This window comes from Phyllopteryx taeniolatus, chromosome 13 (genome assembly GCF_024500385.1).
Source record: "Phyllopteryx taeniolatus isolate TA_2022b chromosome 13, UOR_Ptae_1.2, whole genome shotgun sequence".
Classification (NCBI taxonomy): Eukaryota; Metazoa; Chordata; class Actinopteri; order Syngnathiformes; family Syngnathidae; genus Phyllopteryx; species Phyllopteryx taeniolatus.
This window is the reverse complement of record NC_084514.1, coordinates 17520897-17537556: the sequence shown is the minus strand read 5'-3', so window position 1 is coordinate 17537556 and position 16660 is coordinate 17520897. Positions and strand designations below refer to the sequence as shown.

The following is a 16660-nucleotide window of genomic DNA, read 5'->3' as shown; positions in this document are numbered from 1 at the left end:
TCGTTCCACCCTTAATAGTAATAGTCTATGTAGTATACTATAGCATTTCCCTAGTAATAGTGTCATGTATGGTGTACTAATCGTACAGTATAGTATAATATAATAGTACAATGTAGTGAAGTAGTAGTCGTGTAGTAATAATATAGTAAATAGTGTAGTTTATTAGTATAGTGTAGAAATTGTGTAAAAGTATAGTTAATATAGCTATAATGTACTAACAGCATAGTAGTTTAGTATAGGTGTATGGTTGGTGTACCAATAGTGTAGCAGTATTAGGGATGTCCCGATCCGATCACGTGATCGAAAATCGGGGTCGATCACGTGAGAGAGATCATTTTTATTCATTTTCTGACATTTTAAATATCACAAAGTGGCTAAATAATCCAAAGGTACAAATATCTTGCCAAATGGAGCATTAAAACCTAGGTTTATATGAAACAAATGTAACTTTTTGGGGTATATTTTAGTCCTAGTAGAACAGAAGAGAGTCTGCATGCGTGTCTGGCCACCCTGAGCGTGCTTTTAACTGTTTGGCACCGCAGGTGTTGTTTACTGTTAAAATAAAGACGCAACAAAAAGAATTCCACACATTGGATATTTAAATACAAGCAAGACACATGATCGTTTGAGAAATTGCTAGCTTAATGCTAACAGTCAATGGAAGCCCCCATTGAGGGGCTAGCTAGAATTAGCATTAGATCACAGGTAGGCTTTACCTACAAATAACGAACATTTCTACACAGACTCCGTAGTAACACGCATAGACGGGTAATATAACAATACCCTTCAGAATCTGTGAAAAACGAGTGAAACCGTTTTATTTCTTTTCTTTCTTTACTGGAAACGTGGAGCTCCATGCATGCGTCGCACCACAGTGCCGCTAAGAGGCCAAGGCGTGCACAGCTGATGCAGTCATTTTCCCGCCTGAGTGTCTGACATGAAATCGGACTGAAATTTTCCTGATTCAGGTCAATTAGTGGCCGACTGGTTAGAGCGTCAGCCTCACAGTTCTGAGGACCCGGGTTCAATCCCCGGCCCCGCCTGTGTGGAGTTTGCATGTTCTCCCCGTGCCTGCGTGGGTTTTCTCCGGGCACTCCGGTTTCCTCCCACATCCCAAAAACATGCATTAATTGGAGACTCTAAATTGCCCGTAGGCATGACTGTGAGTGCGAATGGTTGTTTGTTCCTATGTGCCCTGCGATTGGCTGGCAACCAGTTCAGGGTGTACCCCGCCTCCTGCCCGATGACAGCTGGGATAGGCTCCAGCACGCCCGCGACCCTAGTGAGGAGAAGCGGCTCAGAAAATGGATGGATGGATGGATAGGTCAATTAGGATTACCAAAATTATTTCTATTCGCTAAACATATATTGTTTTTTTGAATTCCGTTCTGGCAGCGTGCAAGTCCTCAAGAGTGGATCGGGGGGTACCGACAGTTTTTTCAGCAGTCCTGATTGTCCGTTGCAGTCTGAGTTTGTCCTTTTTTGTGGCGGCACCACACTGATGACTGCGGTTCAGAACTGCCTCAACAGTTCCCGTGGCAGGCCGTGCTTCCCCAGCAGGAAGTAGCTTGAAGTTCTTGGCGCTTGACACAGGGCAGTTGGACAGTGTGAGCTGCAGCTGTGGCCAAGGATGTTTCCTGAAGTCCACCATCATCTCTACAGTCCAGGTTGTGTCGGCCGGAGCGAGGCTTCCTGTCCGTACGCAGACTCGCCACCGTCTTTGATGAGGCCGACGACTGCGGTGTCGTCTGCGAACGTCAGGAGTTTGACAGCCGGGTGCGTTGAGGTGCAGTCGTTCGTGTAGAGAGAGAAGAGCAGCGGAGAGCGGGCGCATCCTTGGGGCGTCCCGGTGCCGGTGGTGCGTGTGGATGAGGGGGTCAGGAAGATTGAAGATCTGTGTGAAGACCGGAACGAGCTGGTCTGCACGGACTTTGAGGCTGGATGGGGACACAAGGTCTGAGCCCGCCGCCTTGTTGATCTTTTGTCGTTTGCAGATGCGTCTCACATCCTGTTCGTGGGTAGTCAACGCAGAAGGGGGAGGAGTGATGGTGGTCGCTGGGGTGTGAAAGTGGCCTTTTCAAATCTGCACTAGGGGTTCAAGTCGTCAGAGTAATAGTAGTGTATATAGCATAGTAAATGTTGTAAGTTAGTAGTACAGTGTAGTAATAATGCAGCATGAGTATAGTTATGGTGTACTGACAGTAGTTGTATAGTGAAAGTGTAGAACTAGTGTACTAATTATATAGTAAATGGTGTAGTTTAGTAGTATAGTAATAGTGTGACAGTGTATTTAGTATAGCGGTGCACTGGTATTACTGGTATAGTAGTGGAGTATCATTATGCGTATAGATATAGATAGTTTAACAACAGTATAGAAATGGTGTACTGATATTGTAGTAATACCCCATATAGTAGCGTAGCAGTATTAGTGTCGTAATGGTACAGTATAGTGTGGTATAGTACAGTAACAGTATAGTATGCTAATCTTGTAGTATGGTATAGTAGGCTATATAGTACTAGTGTCCTGGCAGTATATCAGTAGTTTGGTAGTAGCGCTGGTGATTGTAAAATGTAAGCGAGTAGATTAGCAGATTAGCATGTTAGGGATGTTTGGTATGCGGAGAAGCTGAAACAAAAGCTCAGCGGACCACAAGATCTCTAATCTGCACACAACGCACACACTCAGGCAACACAGGTGCATTGTGGGACATGTAGACGCCAGCGGACGTCACGAGACCATACAACTGGGATCGCTACGCGTGTGTGTCAAGTGGGTGCCGGTCCAAATGGTAGCGATGAGGTTTTCTGTAGCTGCTGCGGTTCTGCTTCTGCTCTTCGGCCAGTCCGCAGTCTTTGGTCTGCTTCCCACGCTGGACCTGGACCGGGACCGCTCCTTCAGGATGCGGACCGTGGCACAGGACTCGTCCATCCCCCCGGAACTACCTGTGATCTGGACCGAGCTGATGGGATTGAGACAGCTAGTACTCAGTCTTCAGGCGGCGGTGGTGGACCAGCGCCAGGCCCTCCGGACTTCCGAAAGCCGCCAGAGGGACGGACAGGAGGCAGCGGAGAAGCAGAGCCTGCAGCTGGACGCCGTGCAGGTACAGATAGAGGCGGACAGGAAGATGTTCTTCGGTCTTCAGGCGGCTGCGGTGGACCAGCGCCAGGCCATGCGGACCGCCGAGACCCGTCTGAGGCACGGTGAGGAGGCGGCGGAGAAGCAGAGACTGGTTCTGGACTCATTGCAGGTTCAGATGGAGGCAGACAGAAAGATGATGAGCGAGATCCATGCTGACCTCAGGAAGAGGGAGGAGCACCAGCAAGGTCAGTAACCTTAGACTACTTCAGTTTCTACCTAGACCATGTGAGTCCAGTTATACCACGTACTGTAACTCCACCAAGAACACGTACCTGAAAGTACTCATAGATTCTATGATGACCGACAGGCAAGACCTGAGGGGCCAGTTCGAGCCTGACCGATTGACCAACACAAGACAAATTTTGAGTCAGTAAAAATAAGCCAATGGTTTCCAATCTTTTCCAAGTCTTCCAGTATCAAATGTTTTCCAGTGTCAAAAACTTTCTAAGTCCTTTGGTGCTGAAAAATGTCCTGAATCAAGAAGAAAAAGCAGGAGCCCGGGAAAGGTTGTAACTATAGTTAGACCGTGTAATTCCACCACTTGGACAATGTGCGATCACTAATATACCAGTAAGTCCAGTTAGACCTTGTGAGTCCAGGCAGGGCCGTTTCCAGGCCTTGGTACGGGCCAATGTCAGTCCGTCTCGGGGCCCCTTCAACACGGGTCGCTTGGCGATTGCTTGGGTTGCCTGAGTCCAGGTGAGGCCACTTAAGGTAACAAAAGTGTTTGGTCGTGTGGTACTCAGAGGAAGTGTGGAGACTGCAGTCCAGACTGAACACCAGTGAAAGTTCTGTGGAGGACTTGCAGAAGAAGACATCATGTGAGTCCAATCATCCGCTTGACTGACATCCATTAACCAGTCGCGAATCATGTCGTCCATGGACTCGTCACTGAACATGACAAATGATGTCCAGTCCTGGCTGGCGAACTTCCCTTCCTGAGGACGAGGCTGAGGTCCAGTGAGAGCGCCCTGGACCAGCTTAGGAGGAAGAGCGCAGGTGATCTTCAACGGTTCAAAGATCAAGGCAGCCAATCAGAGCTGGCCTCACAAGTCACATGACTCATCAATTGTTGGTGTGCTTACAGTCCTCGCGTCTCGCCTTTGCCTGGTGGAGGATCTGAGGAAGCGGAGTTCAGGTAAGAACCACTTGCAGTTTCCTGTCACTGGTTCAGCAGAAGCTCGCTCTCACTTTTTTTTCTTTCCAGTCGAGGACTTTGAAGTCCAAGGCCATCAGAACTCCAGCCAGGGTCACATGGCGGCCTCGAGTGCGGACCAAGATGGCCGACGGTGGGAGGAGAAGTCCCGTCTGGACACAGGTGAAACTCCGTGTTCTGGTTCCGGTTGACCATCTTTGATGATGATAGTGGGTTCTCAGACACTCCCTGAGCATGTACTGTAAACACAATGTGACTCCACCTTGACAGTGTTACTCCAATTACACCAAGTAAGTCAAGTTAGACCATGTAAGTCCTCCTAGACTATGTACAGGAAGATCTATTTAGACCACTTAGACCATGTGAGTCAAGTGCACTAAGACCATGTAGGTCTGTTAATACCATGAAGGTCTTAGGTCTTGATGATGACGTGCTGTTTTTCAGATTCATCACATCTACACCACAACGTGAGCGCTCTCCATGCTCGACTGCTGCACCTTGAGGGCAAAGTGATGACTACAGAAAGACACCTACAGGACATCAGCGGTAACCATACATTGGAGGACTTCTGCAGGTCTGGCCTCTGGAGGTCTGGACTCTGTAGAGGTTGATTCTGGAGGCTTTGACTCAATGTCTTGACCCTGGAAGGCTAGATTCTGAGGTCTGAACGTTGACAGTCTTGATTCTTGAAGTCTTGTTTTCTGGAGTTTTGACCCTGGAGTTCTAGATTCTGGAGGTCTTGACTGAGGATGTCTTGAGTCTGAAGGACTTGAGTCAGGAGGTTTGGTTTAGAGTCTGCAAGTCTACACTCTGAAAGGTCTTGATGATGACGTGCTGTTTTTCAGATTCATCACATCTACACCACAACGTGAGCGCTCTCCATGCTCGACTGATCCACCTGGAGGGCAAAGTGACGATAGGAGAGCGACACCTACAGGACATCAGAGGTAACCATACATTGAAGGGCTTCTGCTGGTCTGGCCTCTGGAGGCCTAGACTCTCGAGGTCTGGACTCCGTAGATCTTGATTCTAGAGGCTTTGACTCTATAGGTCTTCTGAAGTTCTTTACTTTGGAGGTCTTGACTCTAAAAGTCTAAAGTCGGAACTCTGGCAGTCTTGATTCTTGTGGTCTTATCTTCTGGAAGTCCGGACCCTGAAGTTGTATATTCTGGAGGTCTTGAGTCGGGATGTTTTTACTTTAGAAGTTTTGATTCTGTAATTCTGCACACTGAAAGGTCTTGATTCTTGAGGGGTAAACTGGACATCTTGACTTTTGAAGGCTTGATTCTGGGGGTCAGGACTGTGGTTTTATCTGTTTGCCTGCAGCTGCTGTGGTGAACACACTGAACGACACACAGATACAAAGTGAAGGTAAGCACACAATCACTGTGTGTGTGTGTGTGTGTGTCTAAGGCGGTTCTGGTCTGCAGGGTTGCAGGTGCGACTGAGTGTGGTGGAGAACCTTGTGGAGGATCTGCAGACTGACAAGTCTGGTGAGGTTCTAAAAGGAGAACAGCAGTTTGCTGTTAGGATGATTTGGACTAGAACCTCCAACTTTTGACTCTGGAGGCCTGGACTCCGGAGACTTAGTGTAACATAAGAGGTTCTGCTCATGTTCTCCTTGTTGACGTTCATTTTTCAGTCCAGTCAAGTCAACTTTCCAGCATGGAAGCACAACTGTCTGACGGGCGCAACAACACCTCAGGTACAGTATGCTAATACGCTATTAGCATATTAGCATGCTCATTTCCTAACTAATTGCCGATCGGACGCAATGTGCCGCTCGAAGCTCTCGAGGGCAGCTTGAGGTCGGCCGAGGCTCGCGTGGAGAAGCTGAAGGTTCTGTGCTCAGGTCAGTTTAGTTTGTTCTCTTCATCCTGATCGACGACTTCGCTTGACAGTTTTGTTGTCCTTCAGCTCAGACAACGCAAACGTCCGACATAGGCGCACGACTAGCGCGCAACATGGACGACACCGCAGGTTTGCCGATGTTCACGTGCCACTTGTGTTGTTACCATGTCGCTGTCACGATGTCCTGTTGTTCTCATGTCAGTGTCATGTTGCGATCATGTTCTCATGACATTGTCATGTGACCGTGTAGCATTGGAGGTCCGACTGAACGTCAGCGATAAACTTCTGGAACAACTCAAGACTCACAGTGCAGGTGTGTGTGTGTGTGTGTGTGTGTGTGTGTGTGAGAGAGAACATGAGAATGCTCACACACCACCCTCACTTTTGTCATTGCGACATCCTTCAGCTCGGACAACGCAACCCTCCAACATGAAGTCGCGACTGACGCACGACGCAGAAGCTACTCATCTGGTTTCTATGTCGCTTGTTGTGCGCTCACATACAGGAAGGATGTCACTCATGTCATGAGCATGTCCATCCATCCATTTTCTTCCACTTATCCGAGGTCGGGTCGTGGGGGCATTAGTTTTAGCAGGGACGGCCAGACTTCCCTCTCCCCAGCCACTTCATCCAGCTCTTCCGGGGGGATCCCGAGGCGTTCCCAGGCCAGCCGAGAGACGTACTCTCTCCAGCGTGTCCTGGGTCGTCCCCGGGGTCTCCTCCCGGTGGGACGTGCCCGGAACACCTCACCGGGGAGGCGTCCGGGAGGCATCCGAATCAGATGACCCGGCCACCTCATCTGGCTCCTCTCGATGTGAAGGAGCAGCGACTCTACTCTGAGCCCCTCCCAGATGACCGAGCTTCTCACCCGTTCTCTAAGGGAGAGCCCGGACACCCTGCGGAGGAAACTCATTTCGGCCACTTGTATCCAGGATCTTGTTCTTTGGGTCACGACCCACAGCTCGTGACCATAGGTGAGGGTAGGAACATAGATCGGCCGGTAAATAGAGAGCTTCCCCTTTCAGCTTAGCTCCTTCACCACAACGGATCGATACAAAGTCCGCATCACTGCAGACGCTGCACCGATCCGCCTGTCAATCTCCCGTTCCATTCTTTCCTCACTCTTGAACAAGACCCCAAGATACTTGAACTCCTCCACTTGGGGCAGGATCTCATCCCCGACCCAGAGAGGGCGCGCCACCCTTTTCCGACTGAAGACCACTGTCTCAGATTTGGAGGTGCTGATTCTCATCCCAGCCGCTTCACACTCTGCTGCGAACCGCTCCAGTGAGAGTTGGAGGTCACGGCTTGATGAAACCAACAGAACCACATCCTCTGCAAAAAGCAGAGCTGCAATACCGAGGCCACCAAACCGGACCCCCTCTACGCCTCGGCTGCGCCTATAAAATTCTGTCCATAAAAGTTATGAACAGAATTGGTGACAAAGGGCAGCCTTGGCGGAGTACAACCCTCACAGGAAACGAGTCCGACTTACTGCCGGATATGCGGACCGGTCGGACCTTACCAGGGAGGCTGAGGAGTGTGATTCCCCCTTCTTAAAAAGGGGCACAACCATCCCAGTCTGCCAATCCAGAGGCACGCTCCCCGATGTCCACGTGATGTTGCAGAGGCGTGTCAACCAGCACAGCCCCACAACATCCAGAGCCTTGTGGAACTCCGGGTGAATCTCATCCACCCCTGGGGCCTTGCCACCGAGCAGCTTTTTAACCACCTCTGTTGACCTCAACCCCAGACATAGGCGAGCCCGCCTCAAAGAACCCAGACTCTGCTTCCTCACGGGAAGGCGTGTCGGTCTTCGAAGTATTCTCCCCACCGACTCACAACATCCCTAGTCGAGGTCAGCAGCGCCCCATCCCCACTATACACAGTGTTGATGGTGCACTGCTTCCCCCTCCTGAGACGCCGGATGGTGGACTGCGACCTAGGGTGTCCTGGTGCCCAGTGCACGTGTGGGCAAGTGACCCTGGAAAAAGCGCATTCATGTCCCACAAGGTGTATGATTATCAGGCATTTGTTTTTGCGGAGAAGTCTGAGGATGAGGGTCTGCAAGAAGTTGTTCAAATGTGTAGAAAGTCTGCATGTGACAATTTTGTCGTCACATTACTCTCACGTTCTCATCAGTCATTTTGTTGTCATGCGGCGTTTCAGTGTTTCAGGCGGAGTTGAATACGAGCAAGCAGAAGCTGAACACCTGGAAGGCGACAACCGAAGGTGACGCAAGAAAAACGTGTGCAATTGTGGGTGTGTCCCTCTCATGATGTTTCCCCTCCACAGAGTTGATCTCACGTTTGCATGTTTTGGAGCAACGCGGCACGCAGACGTCAGGTCGTAGTCCAAGTTGTGTTCGTGTAGTCGTCGCGTGGCGGCGACATCATCGATGATGTCGCCGATGTCGTGACAGCAGGCGAGACCAAGGTGGCGTTCGCAGCAGCGCTCACCGACTCGGGATCCGTGGGACCTTTTGACCGGGAGACCACTGTGATCTTCTCCAAGGTTTTCGCCAACGTCGGGCGGGCGTACAACGAGACCTCGGGTGAGCTTTGACCGCTCACCGTCCTCGTGATGATCGACGGTAACGACGTCACCAAAGATTGTTCGCCCATCGTGCACAGGCATGTTCACGGCCCCCATGGACGGCGTTTACGTGTTCAGCTTCACGGCGGCCGACTTCCTGAAAGGCTACATGGGCGTCACCTTGTACCGCAACCAGCAGCCGATCGTCTCCAGTCTGGACCTCAACGACCACGGCGGCTACGCGTCAGCCTCCAATGGCGCACTAATCCTGCTGGAGGCGGGAGACCACGTACGTCTCAGCCTGCCCGCCAGCTACAGACTCTATGACGACACGCGCAGCTTTAGCGTCTTTAGCGGATTCCTGCTATTCCCGCTTGAGGCCGATCAATAAACAGTCTTCTTCTACTAACATAACAGACAATGTTGATCCCCAAGCACAATGTGACATGCTAACATAAGAATGTCCTACTCAGGAACAACGTGATGTGCTAGCATCCACGCTAACATAATCAAATCTTCTGCCCGGAAATAACAAATGTGACTAAGCAGTACATGAGATGTTAATGTGTTAGCATCCATGCTAACAAAAGCAGACATTGTTGCAAACATTTATTTAAGAACTTTTTAAATATCTCAAAAAAGTCGTGACATGTTTTGAGGTCAACTGTAACTCATCCAGCTGTTATGATTCCATGGTTACAGGGAACAGGAAGCGATTGTTAAGTCAATAAAGTTTTGTTAAAATTGCAGTTGAAGATGGTGGATGGATGGTGAGGAGGGTGATGGAGTGGGGTCTTTGGGGAGATTGGGGGCCCTAGGAGGGGTAGGGGGCTCCCAGCTTCCGGTGGACGGCCTGCAACAGCAGCATGGAATATTCCTCCAGGAGGGCCGCAGTTTTTTCCTGGTCCGCCGCCCCCGCGAGGGCCCCGCCGCCGCAGCCACCCGCTCCCAACGGCAGGCACTGGAGCTCCGCCCTCATGGCCTCAAGAGCTTCTGATAGGACGCAGGCCATCTGACCCTGCTCAGGGGTGTCTTCTGTACAAGAGGTCCTAACCTGCGGGGGAAAGAGAAGCAGTCATGTTTTACCAGGCAGGCGGGTGAGGAGGTGGGACAGGAAGTTGGGGCGGGGCGTACCTTCCTGTAGAGGCGGGTGGCCCGCTTGAAACAGCTCAGCATCTGATCGGTCAACGCTTGGCAGGACTCGACGCTGGCGGGCGGGTCTGCGGCAAGAAAGACGTCAAATGGATGAGTCGGGCTGGTCACGTGACTCTGTGCTCCACTATTTGACCTGAGTCTGTTGATCTCAGAGCCTCTACTGGGTTTATAGTCACTTAGCATTTAATTCATGTATTCAGGACCTAAACCGTTTAGTAATTTACAGACCAGTAGCAGAACTTTCAAATCTATTCTAAAGCTCACTGGGAGCCAATGTAGAGACTTTTGAATTGGAGTAATATGTTCCAACCTCTTTGTTCTGGTCAGAACCCGAGCTGCAGCATTCTGAATGAGCTTCAACTGTTTCATGCTCGGTGGACAACTGGTTAGAGCGTCAGCCTCACAGTTCTGTCCCGCCTGTGTGGAGTTTGCATGTTCTCCCCGTGCCTGTGTGGGTTTTCTCCGGGCACTCCGGTTTCCTCCCACATCCCAAAAACATGCATGAATTGGAGACTCTAAATTGCCCGTAGGTGTGACTGTGAGTGCGAATGGTTGTTTGTTTGTATGTGCCCTGCGATTGGCTGGCAACCAATTCAGGGTGTACCCCGCCTCCTGCCCGATGACATCTGCACATCCGCGACCCTAGTGAGGAGAAGCGGCTCAGAAAATGGATGGATGGATGCTCTTTTTAGGGAGTCCAGTCAGAAGACCATTACAATAGTCAAGTCTACATGAAATAAAAGCATGGATGAGCTTCTCCTGGTCTACTTGACACATGCAAGCCTTCACTCTGGATATGTTCTTCAGATGGTAGAAGGCAGTTTTAGTCATTGATTTGATATGACTATTGAAAGACGGGTTGGAATCTATCGGAACACCAAGGTTTCGGACTTGGTCTTTGGTTTTTAAAAGTGTCTCCAGGTATTTACTAACAGCAATCCTCTTTTCTTTATTGCCAAAAACAATTATCTCAGTTTTGTGGTGGTTTAATTGAAGAAAGTTTTGATTCATCCAGTTATTTAATCTGTTTTAGACAGTGACACAACACTTCAATTGAACTGTAGTCACTGGAGACACTGCTAGATATACTGCAACTGTGTGTCATCTGCATAGCTATGATAGTCAAAATTAAAGTTCTAAAGAATTTGACCCAAGGGTAGCATATACAGGCTGAACAAGAGGGGTCCAAGAAATGACCCTTGAGGGACCCCATAGGTCATTGCCATTCGATGAGATTGAACACTTCCAATGGTTCAAAATAACTCCTTTCCTCCAGGTAGGACCTGAAGCATTAAAGGACTGTTCCATTTAGTCCTACCCACATTTCCAACCCGTTCACCAGCATATTATGATCTACCGTATCAAAAGCCGCACTGAGGTCCAACAAGACCAGAATTGACACCTTTCCCGAGTCAGTATTCAACCTTATATCATTTAGCACTTACCTACTTATATCGAGCGATCCATGTTTTTTTTAAGTTGCTTGGAAGCAAACTACAATGTTTGTGTGAGAGCACAAAATATTATACCATCATCTTAGTGAATACTTAATTCTTATTGGCTCAAAAGTTAGGGTTTCAAAACAGCAGAGTTTCAAATTAGGACAGGGCTAGGTTTTCAAAGGAGGGTTTCAAAACAGGGTTAGTGTTTAAAATTACGGTTTCAAAATAGGGTTGGGTTTCAAAACTGGGTTAGGGATTTGAAGTAAGGTTTCAAAACAGCGTTAGGGTTTCAAAGAGTTTTAGGGTTTCTAAGTAGGGTTTCAAAACAGGGTTGGGGTTTAGGGTTAGCTAACCTCAGAAGCTAACTTTGAAAGGTAATGTTGGATGTTCTGTGGAGACAACGTTGGAATCTTAACATTATTTCCTTAGCTCCAAGATTAGAGGTAATGTCGGAAGCTAACTTTGAAAGCTAACGTTAGAGGCAACCTTGGCAGCTAACTTCAAATTCTAACACTGGAAGCCAAAGTTAAAGCTAACTTTGGAAGTTAACGAGAGAGGTAACGTTGGATTGAAGCCAACGTCAGAAGCTAATGTTGGTCTTCCTCAGCTCTAATGTGAGAGGTCACGTTGGAAGCTAACAGAGGAGGTAATGATGGAAGCTAACGTTCGAGGTAACGTGGGAAGCTAATATTGAAGCTAACTTTGACGCTAACGTCAGCGTCAATATTGGTCTATTCATATAGGAGATTACAAACATATTTGTGGGGCATAAATGACTTGGGGACTTTCATTATCGCCTCCGGTTTTGGTCCCTAACCCCGCAAAGTGAGTGAGTGTTTACTGGATCTCTACAGGGAGGCCAGATAAAAGGGGTTCGGGGGACAACGTCTCACCGGCTGGTGACAGACAGGAAGAGGAGGGTTGATGAAGGCGAGCCCAGACGGAAAGATGACAGGATGAAGGGTTGAGGAAGAGAAGAGTCCAAACCTGCGTCGTCCTGAGGCTGGGGGCCGGGCGGGGGCTCCAAGGGGGCGGCCGTCCTGATGGTCGTTACGGAAGGTTTGTCAGGCAGCAGGAGGTGGGGTAGCGGGGCGGCCCGGTTACCTTGGCAACCCGGCGAGGTAAAGGAGGGGACGGCAACGGTCGGCGGCCGGCCGGGCCCGGACGCCGCCCCCGCCGTCAGTCCTGCTCGGTTAAGGCCGTCACCCAGCGACGCGGAGCGGGACATTTTGGCGGCGGAGCTGGCAGTGGGACTCATGTAGGAGCGCGGACCGCCCGCTGAGGGGGACGGGCACTTCCTGGGCAGCGTCATGCTGACAATCGCCTGCTGGGGGTACCCGGGAGCGGCCAAACCGAGGTTCTGAGGAGGCGCCGCTGCAACGGGAGTGCGTCGGGGAGCTGAGGGGAGGGAGGTGGGACGGTGAGGAGTCACACCACCTGCCGGTAAAAAAAAATCCTTCCATCACTTCCTGTCCGTATACCATGACGGCACGTTGAACCCAGCGGGGTCTGAGCCTTGCCGCCAATAGTGAAAAGCTGAGCGGAATTGACGTCCCCTTAAAAAGGTTTAGACATGCCTATAGATGTCGCAAGATAGCGGCAAAGCACTATTTTTGTCTAAATGAAACTGAATATGCGAAAGCCAACTGTGGCGGGACAGTATATACCTGCAGCCTCCATGACCCTCCTGAGGTCGGACTCCTTCATCCCTGGGGAGGCCTCGAGGTTCTGCTCCTCATTCTCTGGCTGACAACTTCTTGTTTGTTGATCTTGGTCGAGAGTCCACGTCATAGGGTTCTGAACCTCGGACACCACTGGGTGGGACTTTGTCTCGATATCTTCTGACTCCAGGATGACCCGGCTGAGGAGCAGAACCAACAGGCGAGAAGACATGGGGAACAGAACCAGAAGATGATGACGAGCAGAACAAGACAAGGCCACGGAGACATGAAGAGAACCAAAACCAGCAGCAGAACCAGAACATGAGGTGAAGAACTAGAAAAACCACAAGACAAGGTGATGAAGACGTGAGGAGCAGAACCAGAACAAGGGTTTAAAGACATGAGGAACACAACCAGAACATAATAAGTATAAGAACCAGAAGACAAATAGATGATCAAGACATGAAGACCAGAATCAGAACAAGACAAGCAATAGAACCAGAACATGGCAAGAAGACATGACTAACAAAACCACAACACGATGAGGAGCGTAACCCGAACAAGGCACGATGAAAAAGACTTAAGGACTGGACGTGTCCTTCTAGAAGTTTTGCTGATGCGGGTCAAGTGGTACCTAGCAGCGGAGTTCTGGGAGAGGAACCTGGAAGACATGCTGAGGCTCTCGTTGGAGCTGTGAGCGGTTCGGCTAGGTCCCTCTGCGATGTCGGCCAGCGTGGCAAAGTGTTTCTTCAGGAAGGCCTCCTGGTCCGGAGTCTGTGGGACGGGTCCGGCGTCCTCGTCCGGGGAGTCGTCGTCGTCGTTGTCGCTAAGGCGCTCCGTCTGCACCGTGGGCTCCGTGTCTGGCGGGAGAAACACAAATGGACCTGTTGATTAAGCATAATGTGCAATACAGTAAACTCCGCTCCATTGCGGGTTTCCAGTTTTAAAAAAAAAAAAAAACGTTTTTCATTTGAAATAGTTTCAAACACACTTAAAACAATATACCGTATACACATTTAAACATAGAATATATCGAGAGTGAGTGAGTGCATAAGAAAAATGGCAAAAATATCAAATGAATAACACATACAGTACAAAAAATAAAGTGTTTGCATCCTGGAGAGACTCTTGCCTTTACTGGTCCAAAAAAAAATTCACAAAAAAAAAACAATTTAAAAAAAATTTCTAAGGTATTGCGCAATAATAAAAACTGCAAAATAGCGAGACCCCGGAGCGCAAACCGCGATATATAGCGGGCGAGTACTGTTTACTGCTAACATTAAACATTCATATTGTGCACATTAACCGATGTTTATTATGTCCCATGTCATCTTGGTGCCAAAGAACTATGTTGAAGTGAGTTGAGTCTATCTATCCATCTCAATGCACTGCGTCACACCTTTCGCTGCCGCCGCCGCGTCAGGACTGGAGGTTCTGGAGTTGAATCTGAGCGAGCAGCCGCTGTCCGGACTGGGTTTGTCCTCCTGCCCGCTTGCGGGACCGGCGCCCTTCACCTCAAAGTCGCTGCGCAGGCTCACTCCGTCCTCCCATTGGTCAGGAAACAGCACCGGCTCCTCCTTCTCCAGGCTCTGACTGGACAGCAAGGTGAAGTCTGGCCTGGGATTGGCCAGTGCCTCCGTGTGCTCCACCTGAGGGTCGGAGCTTGGGTCAGGAAGCCACTCACCCATAGAACTAAAAAATATAGATGTACTGTACATACAGTGCCGTGAAAATGTATTGACCCCCTTCTCAAATTCTTATATTTTTGCATAGTTTCCCCACTTTGAAGTTGAAGATCATCCAACAGTTCATCGGTTTTGAAACCCTACCGCAGTTTTGAAACCCTACTTTGAATGTCAGACAAATATAACCCTATTGAAATTCAAATGCAATTTTTAATTGGGGATTTCATTTATTAAGGAAAAAAACTATTAAAAGTTACCTGGCCCTGTGTGAAAAAGTAATGACATCCCTTGTTATATGATGAATTAATGGTGACTATTCACACATTTTGGTTCATTTTCACTAGTCCCAGATGAAGGTTCTAGTCCTGGGATAAGGTTCTTGTTCAAGGGAAGGTTGTAATTCCAGGTAAAGGTTCTTGTCCTAAGATAAGATTCTAGCTCCGAGAGAACATTCTCTTCCCAAGAAAAGGTTGTAGTCCAAAGATAATGTTCCATGTGCAAGCAAAGCTTATAGTCTCGAGAGAAGGTTCTTGTCCTGAGAAGGTTACAGTCCCAAGGGAAGATTCTCATCCCAAGACAAGGTTCTAGTCCCAGGTGAAGGTTCTAGTTACGAGATAAGGTTCTCGTCCGAAGTGAAGGTTCTACTCCTAAAATAAGGTTCTCTTACCAAGAAGAAGGTACTAGCCTGAGAGAAGGTTCTAGTCCTGAGAGTTTAAGGTCCAGAGAGAAGGTTCTAGTCTTCAGAGAAAGTACTAGTCCCAAGTGAAGCTTCTAGTCCCCAGTTTAGTTGGTACAGCTTCACCCCTCGCTCCAGTTTGACGTCGACGTCAAAGTACGATTCATATCCATGTGTGTGTCTACGTACAATATGTCTATGCACTCACCTGAAGACTGAGGCGACTTCCCAGCTGCTGATTGGCCCGGTGAAGCCCCGCCTCCTTGATCCAGATGGGACTATCATCAAGAGGGCGTGTCTTCACCAATAGGGGGCGCCGTAGAACAAAAGTTAAGGCACATCCTGGCATTTTGAAGCGTAGATTTGGAATGACGCGAGCCCCTGGCGCTTACCTGTGCGTCGCCATTCCAGCAATACGAGTCCAGCTGTCTCAGGTCCAACATGGATGTCACCTTGGCAACATCACCCCCGCTGTCGCCGCCGCCGCCGCACGAATTCCTAGTCCAGCGGCGGCGAGGCAATCGCCCGTCTGGCGCGGACTGAAAAAACAAACAAACATGCTCACAAAAGATGCGAGAAAAAACATACGCAGCTGAAATTTACAGCACATCCGGAAAGTAATGACAGGTCTGGACTTTTCATATTCTTATCAAAAATCAATTCTTCTCCCCCCCCTCAAAATTCCAAAAGTTTCAAAGTGAAGCCCTGTGAATTCCTTTCCAGATGCATAATCTACCTGGAAAGTATTCACAGAGCTTCACCTTTTTCCACAATTGGTTGTACCAATGGATTCTATTCAGCCCCCGAAACCCTACACAGACGAGCCCTGCTGCAAATTGTGGGACAAAACAAAACAAAAAGAATAAAATGTAAGATGTTGGCAGAGGCTAGCACTATTCTTGTCTTAATAAAGCTCCTCAACTCCCCAACATAGTTCCTTGACACCAAGAGGCCACAGGACTATTTTTGTCTAAAGGAAACATCTCACCTCACTTCAAAACAGTTTCTTGATGCCACAAGATAGCGGCAAAGTCATAACATTGTTGAGCTTGAGCATAAAGCAATAAATTACTACTTTCGAGTGAGCACAAAAACGATGAATTGTTTATTTTTTCAGCTGATAATGGAGGATAGGGTTCCCCCCAAAATATCTCAGACTGAATGCTGAAGCGTGAATATGCATATTGTATCCTTTTGTATTTTTATTGATTTAACCTTTATTTCTCCAGGCTGGGGAATTGAGAACTGATTCTCATTTGCAACGCTAACCTGGCTTTAATATAAAATTCAAACATTTGAATACAGCATTTTTAAAAGTTATTATTGTATTGTTTTATTACAACTGTAACATTTTTAATAC

At 48.7% G+C, this 16660-nt stretch overlaps 2 protein-coding genes across 10 annotated transcripts in view; one reads left to right on the top strand and one right to left on the bottom strand.

Moving 5' to 3' along the window:
* Positions 1-93: 93 nt before the first annotated feature.
* Positions 94-9430, top strand: LOC133487581 (centrosomal protein of 63 kDa-like). Of its 3 annotated transcripts, XM_061794383.1 has the most exons (17): positions 94-3324; positions 3886-3960; positions 4055-4138; positions 4227-4277; positions 4347-4457; positions 4740-4841; positions 5141-5242; positions 5622-5666; positions 5726-5788; positions 5938-6000; positions 6085-6147; positions 6213-6275; positions 6397-6459; positions 8316-8378; positions 8442-8492; positions 8572-8700; positions 8780-9430. In XM_061794383.1, the coding sequence occupies exons 1-17, from the start codon at positions 2787-2789 to the stop codon at positions 9070-9072; spliced, it is 1959 nt and encodes a 652-aa protein (XP_061650367.1). In that variant the 5' UTR covers positions 94-2786; the 3' UTR covers positions 9073-9430. The 3 variants fall into 3 exon arrangements, with proteins under 3 accessions (XP_061650367.1, XP_061650368.1, XP_061650369.1); XM_061794384.1 differs by lacking the exon at positions 4740-4841; XM_061794385.1 differs by lacking the exons at positions 6085-6147; positions 6213-6275; positions 6397-6459.
* The window catches only part of mapkbp1 (mitogen-activated protein kinase binding protein 1), a 22651-nt gene continuing 15266 nt past the window's right edge, over positions 9276-16660 (bottom strand). For 4 of the 7 annotated variants that reach the window (XM_061794344.1, XM_061794346.1, XM_061794348.1 and 1 more), the window contains 9 exons: positions 15693-15839; positions 15509-15598; positions 14339-14588; positions 13574-13799; positions 12946-13139; positions 12383-12715; positions 12172-12318; positions 9816-9901; positions 9276-9735 (listed from right to left, as the gene is read on the bottom strand). In XM_061794344.1, the coding sequence (XP_061650328.1) occupies positions 9496-9735; positions 9816-9901; positions 12172-12318; positions 12383-12715; positions 12946-13139; positions 13574-13799; positions 14339-14588; positions 15509-15598; positions 15693-15839 (1713 nt within the window). In that variant the 3' untranslated portion in view covers positions 9276-9495. Of the gene's footprint in view, positions 9736-9815; positions 9902-12171; positions 12716-12945; positions 13274-13573; positions 13800-14338; positions 14589-15508; positions 15599-15692; positions 15840-16660 lie in introns of those variants that run through there. The other 3 variants (XR_009791381.1, XM_061794347.1, XR_009791382.1) reach the window with 3 other exon arrangements.

Excerpts from the sequence above, each read along its gene's own strand:
- LOC133487581 (XM_061794383.1), top strand. The coding sequence starts at position 2,787 with ATGGTAGCGATGAGGTTTTCTGTAGCTGCTGCGGTTCTGCTTCTGCTC. Across the intron at positions 5,789-5,937 it reads TCTGCAGACTGACAAGTCTG|TCCAGTCAAGTCAACTTTCC; the intron begins GTGAGGTTCTAA and ends TTCATTTTTCAG. Across the intron at positions 6,148-6,212 it reads GCTGAAGGTTCTGTGCTCAG|CTCAGACAACGCAAACGTCC; the intron begins GTCAGTTTAGTT and ends GTTGTCCTTCAG.